Source organism: Mastigoproctus giganteus, chromosome 1 (genome assembly GCF_048544385.1).
Source record: "Mastigoproctus giganteus isolate SK-2022 chromosome 1, ASM4854438v1, whole genome shotgun sequence".
Lineage (NCBI taxonomy): Eukaryota > Metazoa > Arthropoda > Arachnida > Uropygi > Thelyphonidae > Mastigoproctus > Mastigoproctus giganteus.
Genome location: NC_143575.1, coordinates 162843576 through 162866057, shown reverse-complemented (window position 1 = coordinate 162866057; position 22482 = coordinate 162843576). Strand labels below are relative to the sequence as shown.

At 39.2% G+C, this 22482-nt stretch overlaps 1 protein-coding gene across 2 annotated transcripts in view; it reads right to left on the bottom strand.

Annotated features, from left to right (window-relative positions):
• The window catches only part of LOC150091231 (adenylate cyclase type 1-like), an 845725-nt gene extending 834305 nt beyond the window's left edge, over positions 1-11420 (bottom strand). For both annotated transcript variants that reach the window (XM_090374793.1, XM_090374796.1), the window contains exon 1: positions 10187-11420. In XM_090374793.1, the coding sequence (XP_090230919.1) occupies positions 10187-10774 (588 nt within the window). In that variant the 5' untranslated portion in view covers positions 10775-11420. The remainder of the gene's footprint in view (positions 1-10186) is intronic.
• Positions 11421-22482: the final 11062 nt, after the last annotated feature.

The following is a 22482-nucleotide window of genomic DNA, read 5'->3' as shown; positions in this document are numbered from 1 at the left end:
CAAAGACCCCTCTTGGAACTATGACCACTAGTTAGCATGCATCAATAAATAACATAATTGATGTAATATTCAAACAGCCGGCTGCCCCATCCACTCTGCAGCAAATACAACTGTGCGAAGACAACAAAAGTTACACCACACAACAGCAGGGGCCTCCATTCATAGCGAAGAACACAGTATCGCAGCATCAAGACTCGTAGACAGAAATTCACTGGGACTAGACTTACTAGAACCGGAAATTGTGAAAAAGGTCGCAGAGTACAATCCAGAGCTTCTACTTAATCTCTTTAACCACTGTCTCCAGCGTGGATGGTTCCCAACAGACTGGAAAATGGCGAATATCAAACTAATTTTGAAAAATTCTAGCAAACCCCATGATCAACCAGATTCCTATAGACCCATCGCTCTCCTGTCAATAATAAGCAAGTTGTTTGAGCATCGACTAAGACAAAGAATAGAAACATATTACAACAATGCCAACTTACTGTCCCCAAATCAATATGGATTCATAAAAGATCATTCCATTGTTGACGGCCTGGAGAACATGATTGAGGGTGCAAAGAGCATGAAAATACGAAAATATTTCTGTCTATTCCGGACTTTGCCGGGCATTTGATGCACTCTGATGGCCAAGCGTCCTCGGCAGACTCTGTACAGCAAATCTCCCTAGCAACCTGTACCAATTCATAAAAAAGTAACTATCACAGCGGAGCATAACCATCGGGACACCGTATGGCAAAGTTACCCAGCAAATCTACAGAGGATGTCCCCAGGGCTCTGTCCTGAGCCCGCTACTAGAGAACATCGTACTTGATGAGTTCTTGAACATAGACCTGCAGAATGTCCAGTCTCAAGCATATGCAGACAACTCAACAACCTTTCCTTCCTGAACAATATATTTCCAGCATGAGCCACGGCTTAACCCCTTGGAGATGTCTACTAAAAAAGAACGAACTGTGTTTTTTCCCTTGATCGAAGGAACCAGTGAACTCTCCTATCTAAAGTCCAGTTTGTCCGGGTCCTTATATTTATGTAAATGTCAAATATCAATTGTACATATTTCTACAGATCAGTACAGTACGGGCATTGTTTTTTGTTTTGTTTTTTTTATATTGTAATCATTTTCTGTTGGTTCCTTTTTGCACCCTTCTAGCTTGCATGCTGTTCAAGGAGTGCTTGTTAAAATCAATAAACTGAATAAATAAATAAAAATTTTGCTTCTATTAGATAATGCTCCTGGACATCCTATTCATCTAGATGTTTTCAACTCGAACGTGAGAGTCATATTTCTATCGCCAAACACTACTTCACTCATCCAACCTATGGATCAGGGTGTTATTTAGAATTTAAAAGCATACTGTTTACGCACATTTGCTCAGGCATTTGTGCTTAACCGCTACCTAGGTAGCGGTTAAGCACAAATGTTTTTCACCGTCTACTGTCTGCAGTAGACGATGAAAAAATTTTACGTTAAGAGACTTTTGGAAATCTTACAAGATTTACCACGCCATCTTAAACATTATAAGACCTTGGAGGAAATTACTAAAAAGTTATTTAAATGGCGCATGGAATAAAATATACCCACGGCACGTAAAAGGCTTCGAAGGATTTGAAAAAGACGAATCATATGAAGAGGTTACAAATAAGATTGTAAAGGCTGCAGAGCTACTTCAGTTGGAGGTTAGCCAAAGACGTGGAGGTGTTAATAGAGGAAGAGAAGGAATTATCTAACGAAGAACTTATTGACTTGCAGGCAACGATAGTGAAAGAAGAAAATGCTGACGATGCTCAAGATGAACCAAATGAGAAGCCGAGACACTTCATTACCACAGAGATGGTAATGGCATTTCTTGAAATTGCATCGCCAATGGCGAGGTTTGAGAAGATGGATCCTGACAGCGAACGATTCTTAAAAGTTAACAGAGGGGTGAATGATATGCTTGATTGCTACAAAGAAATCTACGATGAAAAGAAAAAAGCCACCGTCCAGTCATCCATTAATATGTTCTTTCGTAAGGTTGAGCGGCCTACCCCTTCTATATCTCCACAGCTCTCAACCTTCACAGTGGAGTACTTATCAGCTGAAGACGTCGATTCTAGCAACGATGCTCGAGAGATAAAACTTATTGACATTATGCCTGTCTCCTCTCTTATTTTGTAATTTTATAATTTTGAAATTTTTTAAATTGCACGCTTTTGTAATTTTTCCTGAGCATGAGATAAAAATTGAATAAATACAATAAATAATTCTATTTATATGTTCGTTGAACATTTCTTTTTTGATTCAATCAATTCAGCGAGTGCTGCACAAGCATGGGGGAAAATTCGACTTACGCAGCGTTCCGTGAAATGCAACTCTTATGTAAGTCGGGGAGTTCCTGTACTTGCTTTTTGAAGTTAAACAGAAGATCAAAATCATATTACGATCTAAGTTGCGTTTAAAGTCCATATTACTACACGGCTATAATGAAAATATTAAAAAGGAACTGTTTTCACACAATGGATGGAGTTCACATTACAGTTATTGGGTGCATACAAGTACAGTATCATAAAATGTAGATCAAGAGTGAGCTAGCTATAACAAGAGATCGCACTGACTGTGGAAAAGAACATGAACAGTTTGTGTTCTGCGCGATTTAGTGCTAATAGAACAGGAAAAATATTAAGTAGATAACAAACAAGGTAGTTTAATTTTTAAATAGTTTACTGCATCTGCCTCCTGTTATTGCTTTGTATTTTCCTTGTAATGGTTCAGTTTTATCAGAACAGTCTTTACGAACGTCAATTTTATTTTATAATACGGAACTGTGACTATCTGAATTTTTAAAAATAGCTATGAAATTTTCAATGATAAAAAATAAAAAATATAAATAAGAATAAGCAAACTGTATCTAGGTATATTTCCGCTTCTTATTATTTATTTAATTATTTTTATTTATTTACACATTATTACAGAATTAATTTAATTGCAATGTCATATCATCGAAAACCCCATAGACATTTTTGTTTTTTTTAATTCAAACAGCTATAGCCCGTAGCCATTCAAAATCGAACGTGTGTTTATATAAACTTTTTTTCACTTTTTCAAGGTCTCAATTGATCCTGAAAGTACGGCCCACGTGCTTATGAAACACCCTGCATAAAACACATGCTCTCTCTGTAAGGACGTGGGGAACTTTTACGGCTGACTTTTTTCAGAACGTGGCCGAGTTAGTCGCTCTCAGGCATGGGTTGCATAGTTTCATCTCGGGGAAATTCGGATTTTTCGTCAAGCAAACAGGCAAACCGACTGCACAAAAACACAATTTATAAATACTGACACCTCATAGCCTTAGCTGCTTCGGCACTTACATCTACCTTAAAAGATGTAAGGAACGCCACATAACGTCTGCCCGTCACCAAATACGGAGGATGCGGAAAGGTCAAGGGAATGACCACCGCATATCCCCGGAGCAATATGGCCTTAGTTGCTAATGCTCCTAAAAACCAAAAAATAAATAAATAAATAAAATAAAATAAAAAATAACGTCTGCATTTTTCATTCGATCAGAACAGAAATCATCCCATGAAAAGGGGGGGGGGGGAGTTTATCTAGGAAAATAAACCATGACTTCAAATTCCCAAAAAAAAAAAACTACAAAAAAAACCTTTAATTAATAACAAACATTTCAAATACGCAATGACTTTTTATAGTATATGGTTTCCGCCACGCCCCCAACATTTTGAGGTCTAAAGAGTGAAAACAAAGAATATTATGAAATAAGAGAAAAATAAAATATCGCTCGCAAAAAATTACATAACTGCATTTTTTTGCTAATTTAAAGGGTTAGTACATGTACTTCATTTAATTACAGTTAACCGGCTTCGGGCTCCCTGATCATAGTGAAGACTGAATGCACCTGGTACCTAAGCAAAGGCTCATGATGTAAATAAGCGGTTGACATATCTTTGTACACGAACTATCTTTTTCAAGAATGTTGTAGAAGGGTCTATAGTAAGAGGAGATCGCTTCCTGTTGTTACCGTGCTATCCAATTTAACTGTACACTTTTGGGGAGGATTTTATTTTTTCATTTATTATTATTATTTTTTTTTATTTTATTATTATTTTATTTTTTTTGTGTGGATTTGTTTGCTATAATGCAATAATCCTGCTCCCAGTGGACTGGAAGCAGGATTATTGCATTAAAGCAGCCACCAGTCTGGTGGCTGCTTTTTTTTTTTTTTTTTTTCCTGCTGGCTCCTGATCAGAGTAGATTGGGAGCCGGATTACAGCATCTGCCAACTTTGTGTATCTGTGGTGGCTGTTTTTTTTTTTTTTTTTTTTCGTGCTTCCAGGTGTGGGCAGCCTGGGAGTGGGAATGTGGGCACCCACCAGAGAGATAAACCTCTCTCTCTCTCTCTCTCTCTCTCTCTGATGTGTACTTGTTATTCACACATTAGTACTTATTTTTATCTATCCCACTCAGCATATACTGCAGTATTGGGGTGAAGTTGTATACTTCAGAGTAAATAAAATTCGAAGAATAAGTTACAAACAACGCCGTGAATTCTTCGTTTAACAAACCATCTCGTATAGTGTGTGTGTGTGTGTGTGTGTGGGCGCGCGCGCATATCCGCACGAGTGTGTCATCTGGCCATTCTCTTGATAAACGGTGGGAGATCCCAACCAACAGCCTTTATAATTTCAGGCATAAGAAACAGTTTCGTGGCAATCATTTTCTCTCGTTCTCTCTCGGAATAGCCAGCAAACAAATTGAAAAAGATTTACAATAAATCAGCGCGTTCAGTTTTAGCTACATGGGAAGGGGAGGATTTTTATTACTGCCTGCCCCCAGAGCGTTATATCACAAGATACAAGCGATGTCAAGCAATTTTAACATTACGGAATCCACTCTTGACGCAATTTCAACATTTCGGTTATAATTCGTTTCCATATCACCTAAGTAAATTCTACTTGCTATTCGATGGGTTGGAATCACGCTACAGTTCTTTTTAGGCGCACCGTTATAATTTAATCCTCATTTCATTAAACCTTGTGGAACTGCTATACACGGTGATGATCGATTAACGAAAAGTGAAAAAATCTATAATTACACATATCGTTCTCCGTGACAGTACAATGGGTTTGTTACTTGTTACTCATTTGGAGAGGTCTGGGTATAAATACCGTCGGCGACCGAAGGAATTCTTAAATGCCTCTTTAATCGAAGCTGTAGTTGATCAATCTGGGCGAAAGGAATAGGAAGCACACAAAAATACGTAATACGCACAGTAAGGATCACATGTATAACAATGTAAATTCAGGTCACTATGATCAGAGTAGTCTGGTGCAGTAAGAAACTATTAAAGCCAAAATCATTAGAGCAAGTCTTTGCAAATAACAGCAGTAACATGTGCAATGGCTTGTTGTAGAATACATTATCTTCGCTACGCTATAGTTCTTTATCAACATTATTTAGAAATTGCCTGATGTGTGGCGCCACTTTAGGATTTATATGCGAGGAATGACAGGATTAATATGCGAGGAATTTTTTTTTTTTTGGTAGTTGTTGGCGCATAGGCTTCTGTGGCCATAATGCACCTCCCAAGGTTTTTGCAGTACTTTGATCCAAGCCGGAGGCGGGAATCGAACCCGCGACCTTTGGGTTGCCAGGCAGGCACTTTACCCACCCGGCTAGCCCGATCGGCATGCGAGGAATGACCAGGTTTAGTCAACCTGAGAAGTTTAAGATGAACCGCAAAGCAACGGCTACAGAACTGTACAAGATAATCTCTAAGGCTAGATATCCTCGTTTGTATCTTATTTTTATGTTCATAAAAGCAATAAAAAATATGCTTTTCGAATCTAGTAATTCCAAAATCACGATTAACAGCTTTGTTCAAACTGCAGGGTGTCTATAACTTATTCACCTGATTATGAAGCTCGATTGAAAATTTATTGTAATGATATCTTAAAATGGTTTTCTGCAATTATAAAAGCAACTCGAGTTTTTTTCTCATGCAGCCTTGATAGCAAGCATCGCGACAGTATAGCATTAAAATGGTGACAATGCAGGAGAAAGCAATGTGCGTATCGTGGCTGTGGGATATCAAATCTCCGGTGACTGCAAAGAGACGTTTTAAACGGGAATTCTAGAAAGATCCACCTGCGGAACAATAATCACTTTCAAAGTGTGACGTTTAATATGAGACTGATCCAATGCCAAGAAACTGTCTTCTTAATTCCCGAAATTCAAATGTAGAAATGTTTTTTTTTTTTTCTATCCAAAGTTTCTTTCTTTTTATATATATATATTTTTCATCTGTACATAAAATGTAAATAGATTTGTTGAAAATGTATCTACTGTTCATGTTTAAATAATAATAATAATAAAACAAACAAAAAACGAGGCGATGGCTGAAATAGTTTCAAGAAACCGGTAGCGTGCTGCGCCAGAAAGGAGCAGGTTGGCCTAGTGTATCTGCAGATAAAGTTTAAGAAATGTTTACCCGAAGTTCTAGAATATATATCCATCGGCAAGCCTGCAGCTGCAAATACCGCGCGCAACACTGCACAAAGGGCAGTTCGCAAGAGATTGGAACTTTATGCTTACAAAGTGGAAATAGTACAGGAAATTAAGCCTCACGACAAACCACAACGAGAGGAATTCACTGTTGACATTCTCAACCGTATAGACAAGATAAGTATTTCCTGGAAAATGTCGTGTTTAGTGAAGCAACATTCCACCTGTCTGGTAAAGTTACCAGACACAATTGTCGCATATGGAGATCTGGAAATCTCCACTCATTTCGTGAACATGATCGTGATTCCAAGATAAACGTGTGGTGCGCACCGTTCTTCAGCCAGGTGAGTGGCCCATTTTTCTTCCATGAAATACTGTGACCTCCACAAATTGTATGCTGCACTTCGGCTGGAAGATATGCAGCCACATGTTCTATCAGCAAGATGGGGCACCACCACACTGGAGCTTGAACGTGCGTGATTTCCTCAATAAAAAATTCCCTAACCGATGGATCGGCCGGGATGGTCCCATTCCATGGCTTCCTCGTTCGCCGGATATTACACCTATGGATTTCTTTGTATGGGATTACGTAAAGGACAAGGTGTATGCAAAGAAAGTTAACGTCAGAGACTTAAAAGACCGGATTAAATAGGCAGTGATTTCTATTTCTCAAGAGATGTTTCAAAACACCTGAAATGAAATCGGCTACCATCTTGACATTCTACATGTTTACCAAAGGTGCCCACGTGGAGCGTTCTTTGTGGTGAATTCTTCGAGTTGCTTTATTAAGTGTAACAAATCGTTTTACAATACATTTTGTTCGCTCCTTATAAAGCAGGTGAATAATTTTTATACACCTTGTATATTTAGAATGTGAATAACTAAAACTAAGCAAATTATAAACATATTTTGGGCCAACTTTTGAAATGAAAATACTGTACTGATAAACAATAAAAAAGAAAGCAGATTACAGACAATTCTCAGCTCTTCTATCAAATCTATATAGGCGTAAATGCATTATGCTTTTAGGAATAGGCACAATTGTCTATATATTCATTTTGGAATGAAGTTGGTACACCTTATATAACGGAACTTACCTCCTTACTGTTTCCAAATGGTTAAGATAAAATTAAGTTGAGATATGAGATATTAAATTATAAAGAGATATGAGATATTAAATTGGAAAGAGATATAAATTAAAAATCCCTCAGAGAATATATGAATTAAAAACCCTCAGAGAATATATGAATTAACATTCCCACAGAGAAAGGGGCTTTCTCTATGTTCGTTATGCAGAATAGCTCCATATTTTAAATTAGACTGTAAAACCAAGAGTTCGAACGGCGAACTTTCGAAAAACATCATCAGTTGGTTCGTGACTGATAAGAAGAAAGAGGGGAATATTATAAATATGTCTTAGTTCCTATGGTACAACGTGGGCATGCGCGTTGGGAGTTTTATGTTGTTTAAGTTCCATATTAATAAAAATATTTTAGGCAGTTTAGCGTTCAGGAATAAGAACTGTGTATTATGTTTGAACCATTCTATCACTAATTCTTCGTAGGTGGTTAATTTATAATTAGAAGATAGTTTAATGTTATGGGATTAATGACAGTTTAATGTTATTCCAACTTCTTCATGTCAAAATGTTTCCGTAAATTAAGGTTATCCATAAACTTTTATAAGTAAATGGCTATTTAAATGAAGGATAAATGCACTATGCAGCAATTTCCAAGGAGATCAACTCAGTATTAAACCATTAGCCATTCATCCGTTCTCTATTACGAGTTAATTTTGTTGTATTTTCTCTATTTGCGAGCTTGTTTTAATTTTCTGTTAAAACAAAACACTGTTTTAAGGCGTGAATTGTTACAACAAACTTCAGGCATCAAAGAGTTACCTGTAGCTCTGGGGTGTGCTGATGACCTGCAGTGATCGTTCAGTTTCCCTTATGTAACAGCTGTGAGTTGTTGCATGTGATCAAGGAATTGGCATGGTTCCCGCACCGTAATGCTTAATCTTGTGTTGCTATGTTATGACTTCCTTCACTAAATTATTATTAATAGCGTGACGAATGAGTAATTTTAAACGGTATCTTTAGTAATAGTAGTAGTAGTAGTGGCAAATAATGCAATAAAGCAAGTTTATACATCGTCAGAAAAAAAAAAAAAAATTCAATTTCATCTACCTATCCATCCATCCAATATTTGTCTAGTTCTTCAATGAATTTATTCAAACTATCCACTTCCATAACAACAAATGGAAGCTTGTTTCAGCAATCAACCACCCGTTGGCTGAAGGCAAACATCCACACATCTATTCCACAACCATCCATCCTCGATTTAAATTTATGGCCCCTCATGTGCATAGTTGAGCAAGAGGACGAATCACATCAGCATTGAGGTTGCTCAAGTTATTCAAAACCTTGAACTCTTTAATCAGATCACCTCTCAGGTACCTAGTCTCCGGACGCTGCAATTTACAGAAGCCTTTCTTGGTAAGAGAACCCCTTTTCCATAGGTCTAATTAGTATAATATCATTTTCATATATATTCTTAATCTAAGGAGGCAAAAATAGTTAAACGGCCTCTCGTCACTTATAATTATAATTTACAATCATTTGAAATGATTTCAGAAAATAACTGGGGGATCAGCAGCAAAAATGTGATTTATGGATTTTCACTAGAAATAAAACACTCAAACAAATGTTCAAGTTTGACAGATTTTCTTCAGGAACATTTCTACTCAATTCTGAGTTCCATGGTCTCATATCCGATTGTGAAGTGTTTTTTCCACGGGTCCTGCTTTCTAATAATTATAATCAGTAAGAAACTAATCATCGTGATTTAATTTCACTTAACAATAACTTCACCTTAAGATTAATTTAACGATGTGCTATTTCCGTTACTAATATACTGCAGATGCCAGGAATAATATTTAGCTAAAAAACTTGCCATTGTCGCAAAAATCTAGAAAACTGGGAAGCTGTAGTTGTCTTCTCCCCACCACCTCCTTTTTACCTACCAATCAAATCAATCTGTATAATGAAACTGCTAATAACACAAAAACAAAAAATCGCAGGTTAGGCAAACACTATATTTTTATAGTGCTGAAGCAGAAGGCCCAGTAGACCCCGCAGTGCGAGAGACTATATCAGGTAGGGGAGCATTCCTGAATAGCTTCACAAATAACATAGAAAATAAAGTCCTTTAAAATGCCATGTAACTATACTGAAATATAAAATACAAGTAGAATCTGCTTAAACATAAGAATTATTTATTTATTATTATTTTTTATTTTATGATTTATTTTATTTATTTATTTTTTTCCGAGGGTGTACCATTCAGTTTTCCGGAGCTCCGTCAACTTTCGCGCTAAACCATTTTGTATATGTAGGTTCGCTTCTCTGAAGAATGTACAGGCGGGCGGGATAGGGTGGAGAGAGCATTCGAAGCTCATAATTGAAGAGGGAGTGATGAGGCTGTGTTAATGCGTGGTAAAATACTTTTTTTTTTCATTGCATAATACAACTGTTTGTTCTCCGCATTATAACTTTGCGCTTGTTATAATTTAAATAAATATTTCGTGAAAAGCAAGCAAATGTGATAAAATGCGTAATATATGGTGGTAAACAGTTATCTGTTGCTTTTCCTGGGTAACCAATAAACAATTGAAACTTACCTGCTGCCACAAGAGGGCGTGGAATTCGTAGGCCACTACAGCTGCTACAGAAGTGTGCAGAACGGGAAGGATAATCCCAAGCAATACGGCCACAAGCGTTTTCACAGGTAGCATAGTGTACGCGAGGAAGAGCACGAACACTATCTCCCACACTCCGTCAGCAGCACTGTGACGTGCACCCCACGAGCCGATTCCCCACGTGCCGCGTGTCCCGACATCCACAGGAAGGGTCACGAGGCAAAAGGTGACACAGAATAATAGGAGCACATAACACAATGCCAGGAGGTGATTATTCTGGACGAACTTAGTGTGGCTAAATACAAGCATGGCTACAAAGCACGCGGAGTGAAACAAGTAGTACAGGCTAGCAGCCGTGGGTAAATGAACGAAAGCCAAGTGAACGATGGCCAATGCCGTCGTCAACATTATAAACAGGACAAGCATGCTGACGATGGAGGATTGCTGTAATTTGAAAATGTAGCGTTGATAGAGATTCTCGAGCTCATCATTCTCGAATCTGCGGCGATTGAAGAAGCGTAAGAACGCCACTTTGTGGTAAGTGTTCATCGCCTTCACTGAGTGATCCATGCTGGTGAATAGTGTCAGTGTGTCACCATTTACATCGTCAAATCTACAGCATTCTTTGATCAGTCGCCATGGTAACCTAGGTGTGGTAGTCAGTTGCTCGAAACCATTGTTACTTATATAGTAGTGGCCTACTCACGAAGCCTAGGGCTCGGACTTCTTCCATCATTTTCTCACCTGTATATTCATCACACCACCACCTTTCACACGCATAAACACCACATGTATTTACTCCTGTTTTCATGTCCGTCCTCTTGTTTCTATTGTATTGAAATGCCACAAGCCTGACCCTGATGGGCCTCTAAATAACTCTGTCTCTCTCTCTCTCACGCACACACACACACACACACACACACACACGCACAGCGTTTCGAGAGGCCCTAAAAGCCTAACAGGAAGGCCTTTTCTTTGTCTGCCAACAAACGTTGGGACGTCCGGTTAGCTCTCAAGGTAAACGATGTGTAACTGCAGCACAGAAGGTTCGATCAGCACCTCCTCAGTCGTCAAGTAAACAGCGAACGCATTTATTCCATAAAACGAACATTTGGAGTTATAGTTGAGGCGCGCTGTCAAAAAGGCGTTTTGCCAAGAAGGATGCTACGGAAATGCTTCTACTACATTTTACTTCAGGCACCACTTTCGTTGATCCCGCGGTGATCGCGCGTGCAGTACTGGGGCATGTGTTGGCGCTTCACACAGACCTGACAACATCGTTTGCTAACAGAGACATCTGGCGGTGCCCTTAGAAACACCAGAAGACAAGTGCAGTGACGTCAGAGAAATGCAGAGCGCTAGCACGTGACGAGCACGCCAACGAGAAAGCGAATGTTCCGTTTTTATTCGAATGGGCAGTTCAGAAAACTCGCAGAATCGAACAAGTGCATTCATTTGTTGGATAATGGGATTAATGTTTACTTCATCTTGACGGATAGCGATTCAGTATGAGTCAACGATATTTAGCAATGTTTAACTTGAGAGATCAGGAATTTGCTATTGAATTCTTCCATCATTTTCTCGCCTGTATATTCATCACTGCGCACGCATAAACACTACACGTAATTACAGTACTCCTGTTTTCATGTCCATCCTCTTTGTTTACTATTGTATTACAGCATCAAATATTTATTTAAAATGGCCAACGGTCGGATGTAATGCATGTGGTTATAAGAGTGATCCTTAACAAAAAAAAAAAAAAAAAGGTTTGGTTTTGAAAGCAGAAGTCACAGTCAATTTCACTGTAGCTGCAAATATTTTAGTGAACTTGCAGAATGACTGCAAATACACTAAAACATAACGAATAACTGTTGAAAAGAATATACTGTACATCTATATTGTTCTGCAGCAGATGAAAAGATTGCACTCATCAGGGCAGGCGCTAGACTCTACACCAAGACAAACAGTAAACTGCACTTAGCGCCGAGATGATCATGAAAGCATAGTGTACCAGATTTTTTAGCCTCTAGCATAAAATATACAAAAAAAGCCTTGCACTTGAAGTATTTTCGCAATGGCTGTAATTATACCTGATGTTCTAACTTTTAGAAGACCAAACGATTAATATAAGTTCTTATATCTAGTAAAATAACTGCATTTATTTTATGTTTTGAAAATCTAATAAATACAACCCTCGTATAATACGATTTCGCTCTAACACGGTTTAGAGAATTGCGGCAAACCTCACATAACACGGTAATTTTGAGCTTTTGTGGGGGGGGGGGAACCGAGCCATTATGTTGGATGTACTTTTTAAACATGTCCATTCTTTTTTGTGAATCCCCGCTGTTGACTCGCTAGTCGTCATGCGAAAAAAAAAAATTTTGGGGAATCCCGTATTTTATTTTGTTGGGAAATCCTTGTGTTAGGTTCTCTGCTATTGAACTTGTGCTTGTTTGAGACCAAAAAATATTTGACTTCGAAGCGTGCAGTTCGTGACTTTTAAAGTTTTTGTAATGTTATTTTGGTTTTTATTTTTTATTTATTATTTATTTTTTTTTATGAAAACCCCAAACACGAGAGTTATTAGAACCTATAGTACTTAGTACAGTGCTTAGGTTAGAGGCTGAGAAGGCGAAAGAAGATATTTGTTTACATATTACCCCAGGGGCTCACATCTGGTGAGTATGGGCTTGGAATACCCAGGGTCCTGAGCTGGATATCATCATTCTTCTCTTCCTTGGTGATTCCCTTTTCTCTCTCTCTCTCTCTCTCTCTCTCTCTCTCTCTCTCGGGGTAGTTCAGAAATTTTTTTTTTTTTTTGGCTGGTGCAGCATAAGCCTCAGACTTCCTTGCACCATATGGCATAATAATAATAATAATAATAATAATTAGACTTGAACTTCTGTAGACTGTAATTTTCAGGAAATACGTACGAAAGAAAGTTGTTCCAGAAAACGGCAGATGAATGAATAAACAAGGAAGATGTTCTGTGAGTTTGAAGTTGGACAGTAAATGGAAGTTTGCTGGTGGCGGAACGTGTTCGGACTGTTTTGAAAGAGAGAGCGGGAATTATAGAAGCCAATTCAGAAAACAGTGCCCATGGAACTATCTGTAGAAAAGGCATGCGGCAGAAACAGTACGTCTATGAAACAACGAGTGGAGAGACTCTGTTAGAGATGAGTCATTAATTAACCTAGCTGCCCTCTTCAGAATGGAATCTAGAAGCCTGAGAGAGGTTTTGGGGGCATCGCCCCAGATGTGGGAACAATATTCCATGGTAGGACGGATTTGCGATTTGTACAGAGTGAACACCTGTTTGGAAGAAAAGTAACACCGAAAGCGAAAGAGAAAACCAAGTTTTTTAGATGCAGAGGAAGCAATATTTGTAATGTGCTTGTCCCAAGAGAGATTAAAAGTCAGGGTAATCCCCAAAAAAGATATATCATTTTGCGTAGAAATCAGAGTGTCACCAAAGATAAGCATAGGAGCAGAAGAATCCTTTTTGCGAGATATAAGACAAGACTGGGTTTTAGAAGGATTGAAATCAACCAAGTTGTCTTTGCCCCACTGGAGAATTACCTGGAGATCGGCATTAAAGGAATTGGTAGTAGATATTAGAGAAGTTATAGGCTTCCGTAGCCGAGTGGTCAGGAGCGGGAGTGCAGTAGCACACGCTCTTTGAGTAGACCGGGGTTCAAGCCCCTGACTGCTGAATACGGTCGATCTGCCAACCCGCACTGGACCAGCGTGGCAGATTATGGTCCGTTTCCCTCAGCATGAAGTGTTGAGGAGGCTTCCATCCTGCAGTGGGTTGATAATGGCTGCATTTTACATTTTTTCACTTTATTCGAGAAGTTGAAGCTGATTGAGCAGGGCAAGGTTTCTCAAAGTGGAATGCAGTGTGCTATCATCGGCAAAACTATGGATAGGACTTCCAGTCAATGGAAGAAGGTCATTAATATACAAGAGGGAAAGAATTGAACCTTGTTTATTTTATCATTTATAAATTTTTCTGGGTATGCATTACTAAACTTTATTCTTAAGAACCATATTGGAATAATTTCTTTGTTGTGAATTAAATTCCAGCCATAAATTATGCCTAGGGAAGGTAAAAAAAAGCATCGCTCAAAAGAAACTATTTCTCTAGATTCAAAGATACAAATTTTGAATCATCTTAAAAAAGGGGAAAACGTATCATACGTAGCAAAAAATTTAAACTTAAATGAAGCAACAGTCCGAACCGTAAAGAAAATTGATCAGAAAATTAGAACTGCTATTGCTGCAGGATCTTGCATTTCTGCAAATATGACAGCTCGTCCCCGAGCGCCAATAATTGAGAAAATAGTTATAGTACTCAAGATTTGGTGTAAATGGCATCCGAAGTAAACCAATTCAGAGGATGATAACGCAGATGAAAGTTTTAAGTTCCAATTTTTAAAATTCTTATTCTTTGAATGCAGACCCTTCGATGGAAAGGAGCATAAAGTTCAAAAGAGAGCTTCAAAAATGCTTAGTTCCATACCATGAAATTTAAAAGATCTATCAAGCAAAAGCAAACAAACGTAGATTACTGATTTTTTAAAGAGAGAGAGCAGCAGATACATGAAATCTAGATGCTGCAGAAGAAAGTTCAAAAGATCATCGCTACTAAGCACAATCAAACGAGAACGTTTTCTCTGCAACAGAGAAAACGTTCTCGGTGATTGTGCTTAGCAGAAGAGGAAGAAAATTAAATGAATGTAAATTATCTGATATACAGGGTGTCTCAAAAATATTGGTACAAACGTTTAGGGGAGGTAGGTAACATATAAAGGAATGTGAATCGCATAGGAACCCATAACCGGAAACGTCACCGTAAGTCGGTACACGGCGCTGTTCATCAGTTCGCGAGGGGATATTTCTGGTTTTACTCATTCAAGCAGTAGTCGCCGCACGAAGAGCATGCATCGATATAGGAACTGTGAGCTGGCAGATATGCACCTAGTGTATGGATTAGCAGAGGACTCACACGGTGTGCGCCCCCGTGCGGCATAACATCGCTTCGCAATAAATGTGTGGGCAGGTATAGTCGGTGACTTCTTAGTCGGCCCATACCTGTTACCATTCCTATGAACTCCGCTAAATATCGGATCTTTCTTGAACAAGTTTTACCAGGGTTACTTGACGATGTTCCAGCAAATGTGAGACGCAACATTTGGTTTCAACATGATGGGGCGCCTGCCCATTATGGAAGGTGTGTTCGTGACCATTTGAACAGGCGTTTTGGGCGTCGATGGATTGGCCGTGGTGGACCCATTGCCTGGCCCCACGCTCACCTGATTTATCGAGCTTCGATTTCTTTCTGTGGAGGACCCTCAAATCTATCGTGTATGAATCGCCTGTGGAGACGGAAATGGCTCTCGTAGCGAGACTCGTCTGCGCTGCTGCTACTGTCAAAAAACTCCAGGTGTGTTCGACCGTGCTGCGTCGGTGTCAAGCATGCATCGCGTCTCATGGTGGAACCTTCGAGCATCTGTTGTAACATCATGAAATGCATCCATCTCGTACTCCATTGTTAATATTATGTCAAATAAATGTTTGCCACTAATTACTGTCTTGTGTCATTTCTGCTTACTGTGCCTCTGCTTCTACTTTCCCGGTTATGGGTTCCTATGCGATTCACATTCCTTTAGATGTTACCTACCTCTCCTAAACGTTTGTACCAATATTTTTGAGACACCCTGTATACAGGGTGATTCACTACCAGTGCGACAAACTTGCAGGAGGTGTAGAGGGCACAAAGACGAATCGGAATCATATAGCATTGCAGGGTCCGAAATGCCTTCGTCATGCGGGAGGTCGTGTGAACAAAGAAGCAAAGAAAAAGAACAGAAACAGCAACTCGTTAGTGTAACAGAAATCATTTTAATGCCAAGTTTTACATTGGCAAAAAGCCATGCTACAGAAGGTGTTCGAAAGTTCGACCAGAAGCAGTCACACAGGCTTCACAGCGCTGCCGCATGGAATCCCTAACGTTCTGGAAGATTCCTGGCATGGCTCAAATCTCCCCGGCAGCTACAGAGATGCGAGCGACGAGGTCTTCAACTGAATCAAAGGGGGTCTCGTACACCAATGTATTCATTTCACCCCAGCAGAAGAAGAAGTCCAGGCATGATAGGTCCGGCGATCTAGCAGGCCAATGAACCGGACCACCACAACCTATCCAATGCTGTCCAAATGTAACGTTTGGATGTTGGCGGACGTCATTGGTGTAATGTGGGGGGACCCCATTATGCTGGAACCACATTGAGCGGCACAACGACTGAGGAACATGTGCTTCTTCAATAAGTTCGGGCAGAACTTGCTGTAGAAAGATCAAGTATGCCCTACCGTCCAGACGAGGGGGGCAGAAGGTACTGTCCAATGAGGTGGTCAACAACAATGCCGGCCCAAACATTGACAGAGAAACGGCGTTGAGTTGCACTTGTTCGCGTACCATGGGGATTCTCCAAAGCCCACAAATGGGAGTTATGTTGATTGAAGGTTCCCTCTCTTGTGAAACTTGCCTCATCCGTGAACAAAACGGACACAGCAAATGTGCTGTCTGCCGCACTCTGTTGAAACCAAGTAGCAAAAGTCTTCCGGAGTGGATAATCCGCAGGCTCCAATGATTGGACGCGTTGCAGATGGTATGAACTCATTTGGTTTGTTGACAGTATCCTCCATACAGTGGATTGGGAAATACCCAATCGTTGGCCTATCGCTCGAGTACTCGTACTCGGATTGCCTTCTGCAAGACGTAGGACATTCTCCTCATTGTCTGGCGTCCTCGTCGTTCGCTCTCGATTCATGGTACCTCTCGTGAAACAACCAGTCTCACGTAACCTTCTGTGCACACGTGCGAAAATCGTATGATGAGGAGCACGCCTGTGCGGGAAACGTTCCTGGTACAAGCCCAGAGCGGCGCGCCCGTTACAGTCCGCAGCTCCATACGCGAGGTGCATGTCGGCCAGTTCAACGTTTGAATACTCGTTCATCCTACTGCCTCGGGAACCGGTTCGCAAATGCTGACTTCCAGCGGGATCGCTGTTCAGGCGACCTCCCGTTCAACGTCCTCTGCTGCATGACGAAGGCATTTCGGACCCTGCAATGCTATGTGATTCCGATTCGTCTTTGTGCCCCCTACACCTCCTGCAAGTTTGTCGCACTGGTAGGGAATCATCACCCTGTGTGTATTACAGTTTGTAAGACGTTTGTTCAGTTATTACTATTTTTAATAAAAATTAAGTTTCCGATAGTTATAAAAAACGGTGTATTTTTGCTAGCTTTTGGAACGCAACCCCTTCCCCTTTTTGTACTGGTTCTTAGTCCCGTAATACACGGTTTTGCACTACACGAGATTTTATAGGAACCTAACTACCGTGTTATACGAGGGTTACCTGTATTTAAATTAAAAATTAAACTTAATATTCTTATATTATAATAAAGAACTGCAACATTGTTATAATAATCTTCAAAATATTATTGTAATAATGTTATAATAATATTGTACTTAAAAAACAGTATAAGAAAGCAATACAAAAAATCGACTATTACTAAAAAGTCAACGTGAAACTTAACTGTGACACGCTATTTTGAACCTCGGGGAAGGGGGCATCGCGTCCACGTCCTACGTGGACGCGAGCCGCATATTAAATAACTAAATTTCAGTTTATTCTCGATATGGCAGCGGCTAGAAGAGTTTACATATTCACTGTGGCTATAAAATTAATTAATTATTATTAAGAGCAGCCAAGTTTTGGGCACTACAGCTCACAACGAGCAGAGCATTTTTCGTGGCAGCGTAGGCTCGAATCCTGAACCTCCTTACTTGTTGCCTCGCACGCTAATCGCAGCACCAAAGAATGGCAGTACACGGCCCGCAATTCTGATTTAAGCTGGATAATAATGTTAAACTGATTCAAAAATATTCTGGAAAATGACACAAAATGCAAATTGCATAATCCCTTAGCAATATTGTTAATCCAACGGTTTCGGTGAAGTATGACACATTCTGAAAATCTTTAAATCCTCTGATCAGTCGCGGATTAGACCATTGCAGGCTCAAATCTCCAGGAACAACTTTAAATTCTGACATATATGTTAGCATTACTGTTCACAATCATTTAAAGTAGCGATACCAAACTGATGACAGGTACCAGTGATGGCAAGTACACTATTGTGAAGTGGTAAAACGGAAATATTAAAATTACAGAATTTACTAATTGTTATTTTAAGACTAACACTGCACTCTACGTACGTGTTGAACAAAATAAGTTTACTGGTTCAGAGTAAAAGGGATTAAATGGCTTAAACCAATGATGGCAAACAATTACCGACCATGGTAACAATTTTCGCACGACATAGGATAAAGAACTGAAACTAGAACTGAAGGAAAACTAGTAAATAGCCTCTATTACTCCATATAATGTGCATAATAACCATGTGTGCCTCGTTACTGTTGCCCTTCAGAGTGGACATTATTTATTCTACGCTAAGCTATATCTAAAATTTTTAATTTTCTTTTAATTTTTAATTTATGCTAAGCTTGAGATGGAAAACCAGCAATTTTTGATTGTATTTTATTCGTTGGTGAAATAGGTTATTTTTATTTTTTCATCTGAATCTATCCAAATATTATCTTTTTTTCTTTTCAGTTTCAGCGTACGTTGAAGAAATTTGCCGAATTTATTCACAATTTACAAGTTACTGTTGATGAATAAGATCAAATAATTTATTATTACTATGAAACCGAACTTGCTAAGCAAGTTAGGTTTTCCAATCGGTTGGGTTTTTCACTGAACAGATCTTTTCCTATAAATGCTTACTGGCCACTTTGACATGACTCGCCTGTCACTTAATCGTTTTGATGTCAATTAACTTCATTCACAGAAATTTAGTGTTAAGAGTTCTGCCATTCACCTCCCCGCCCCTCCACACAACAACACAGCTATTTGAAAATACAGTATACTGTATTTACCGCTGGCTGTGGGTTTGATTGCGTAACATGCTGGGTTTTCTTTAATTTACACGGTCAGTTGTCGCGGCTGTCTTGCAACGGGAATCGCACGGCATATAGCAGGTGACCTTTGTTAATCCAAAAAAGTTAACAGGTGACCAAAAAGTTGGTCAACTGTTAACGTTTTGGATTTTTTGAATTCTGTTTTCGATGTATATCACATTTTGTTAAGAGAATTCCGTACTTATTTATCTGTTTATTTACGTCAATAAAAATTAAAATATTTAAAATATGCTGTGCTTTTCACACATATTATTTAAAGAAATACACAGTATATGATTTCTGATGAAAGCAAAAAAAAAAAAAAAAAAAATTTCAGCACTAAAATATAAGCATCAAACTATTAGGTTCAGTACTACGATATTCGAGCTTATAGAACTGTGAACCATGAGAAAACTATATACAGTGGTGCTCAAAAAAATTGCATCCCTTGCAAAATTCATCGATTTCTGTGAAAGTTGGTTATACATCATATATGTTTTGTAATAGCATTACCCTATTCCATTATCCATCTCTAGCAAGCTCTCTTAGATGATATCACGGGCCATAATGACTGCATCATCCTAGCGGCAGTATAAATACAGTGCATATGCTATGAGCCCAGTATTCTGTGTGCTATTGAAATGGCTAAGTTTTCATAATTAACACCACGTAGAAAAAGTGTTGTTACTGCTTTGAATACAGAGGGACATTCCAACGCATGAAAGAGCTAAAAAGATTCACTGTAATCAATCAACAGTGGCACGTTAACCACCAAAATTATCAGAAAACTGGCAATGCAAACAGAAAGAAAAAGTAATACGTCCACAAATATCTTCTACAGCGCAGCACAAATTTCTGATGCTTCTGTGTGTCCGAAACAGAAGATCCTTATCGACAGATCTAAAAACAACGTGGAAGGAGGATACAGGGGTAAAGGCAAGTACTGCTACAGTACGTAGATGCCTTTTCTCATCGGGATTAGTACACGTCGCCCAAGAAAAAAGCCACTTTTGACGCAAAATGAAATCCCAGCGTCTAAAGTGGAGAAAAAAGCATGTTAATTTGTTTGTGGATCAGTGGGAATGTGTTATTTTCTCTGGTGAACCAAAATTCAACTTGCATGGTTCGCATGGCCAGCAGAATGTTAGACGAAGAAGAGAAGAATTTCATCCTGACTATATCATCTCCACAGTGAAAAATCCTGCATCTCAAATGATATAGGGATGTACTTCACATAGATGAGTTTTGTGAAATTTTGTGGAATTTGTGAAAGATACAGTGAATGCTGAGGTGTATAAGGACATTCTAGAGACAAAATTGCTTCCCACAATTGGATCACTATGGGGATGTTGCTAATTGCAATTTTCAGGACGACTGTGCTCTATAGAGCAAAACCCGTAAGTACTACTTTATAAAACTAGCAAAAGTTTTTAAATTTATGAAACGTCGCACTCTTTCTTAAATAAATGTAATTTATTTTGCTGTCTTTATTGACCACAGATGCAAAAATGGTTGAACGATAAATCAATTACACAATAAGGCGGCCTGAGAATCCAGACCTCAATCCAACTTTAAAGTGTTTTAACAAAATGAGTGGTTCAGTAATGCAAAAGAAACCAAAATCACTTAGAGGGCTGCAGGAAACATTAACCCGTGTTTTGTACCATGAGATTTCCCAGGAATACATTCAGAATCTCATCCAGTCGAGCCCATGACGATGTGCAAGCAGTCATCAAAGCAAGGGGTAAACCAACGAAATATTAGTGTGCATTTTGCTGTACTTTTTAGTTATATAGCTGCCTGTCGTCCTGGTATGAGCAAAATAATGAAAAAAACCACTGCTTTCATAGAATTTTTTTTATTATGGAGAAAAGTATACCTATTTCATTGTATATTTACTTTCGAGGCATAAAAGTAAATTTTTTTATTAATACTAGTTTCATTCTTGAGGATGTCACAGACATTCTCTCAGATATGCCAGACAAGCTGTACTGGCCAACTGAGAGTATAAAACGCTGATGGAACTGATATTCGGGTGACATTCAAGTCAAGCAGACCCAATTTCGGCGAAGTCCGGACGGGCTATGAGACCCACCTCTGCTTCCACCTTTATGATGGTGGGACTGTTAGTAACCCTGGTATAACCTCCATGCACATGCAGACTGTGGGTGACCACCCGGGTGTAAACCAACGTAAGCAGGGGTCGAGGTGTGGCGCCCACACCACGTGGAGGAATACCACCCCTCTGTGTTACCAGACAATACTAGGTAGTAGATGACTCTCATCAACCGGTGCAATACCACCACTTTGCTTATCGGAGGCTTGAAGGGGTGGGACCCATGTTTAGTGTCCAGAGCTAAGTTCCGGTCAACCCTTCCCCATCTCTTCCATCATGCAGTATGACTGATGACTTTTGAGGTAATGATGAACATCATGGCGAGATCCAATCTTCCTTACATTTCGCAGGCCCGCCGCTAGTTAGTACGCCGAACCGAACCTATTGGTAATTCTTAAGGAAGCTTCCGGATTAGCTAGTGTATAATCTTGCTAACTCTACTCTGCCAGATAGTGACTGGAGGGAGTCCGAGTAGTGTGTACGCTGGGGTGTCGAGGCCACGTTATGTCAAGAATCTGGGTATATTCTTACCATGTGTACGCCATATCCAAAAATTTCATTACTTCATACAGTATGTCCCCCACCACTTTTTCTTTCTATTGAGTATACCATAATTGTCAAACTAATGGAGTAAGCTTATCTGCGAATATATCTAAACCCCAAAAACAGTTCCTAGATCATTTCACAAATATACATGGTTTCAATTCTAATCTCAAAGATGTCCATTTCCACTTGCAGTATGCCAAATTCTATGTGTTTTTTCTGACAGAATCTCAGTTATCGGTTAATTCAACTACTGCTCATCTCAGTTGCTCAAATTATTCACTGTATGATTCCTTTCGCCTCAAAGGTGGTACTTGTGCTTATGGCCGTTCTGATATTCCCTGTCAGAGAATTGGTAATTTGGAATCTCCTCTTTTTGTTCTTCTCGGGCTTAAAATCCCTCTGTCAAATTCATCTGTTTGCTCATCAATCTCCCAGCTACACTAATCACTTGGATCTCTTTGAATTCCTCTCTTTGAAACTTGGCTTTCTCTAGTCCAACTTTCCTAACAGTGAGGTAAGTTTCCTTGGTGATTTTAATGTTCACAACTCCAGCTGGCTTCCGTTGTCTAGTCACACCAACCCAGCTGGTCGAGA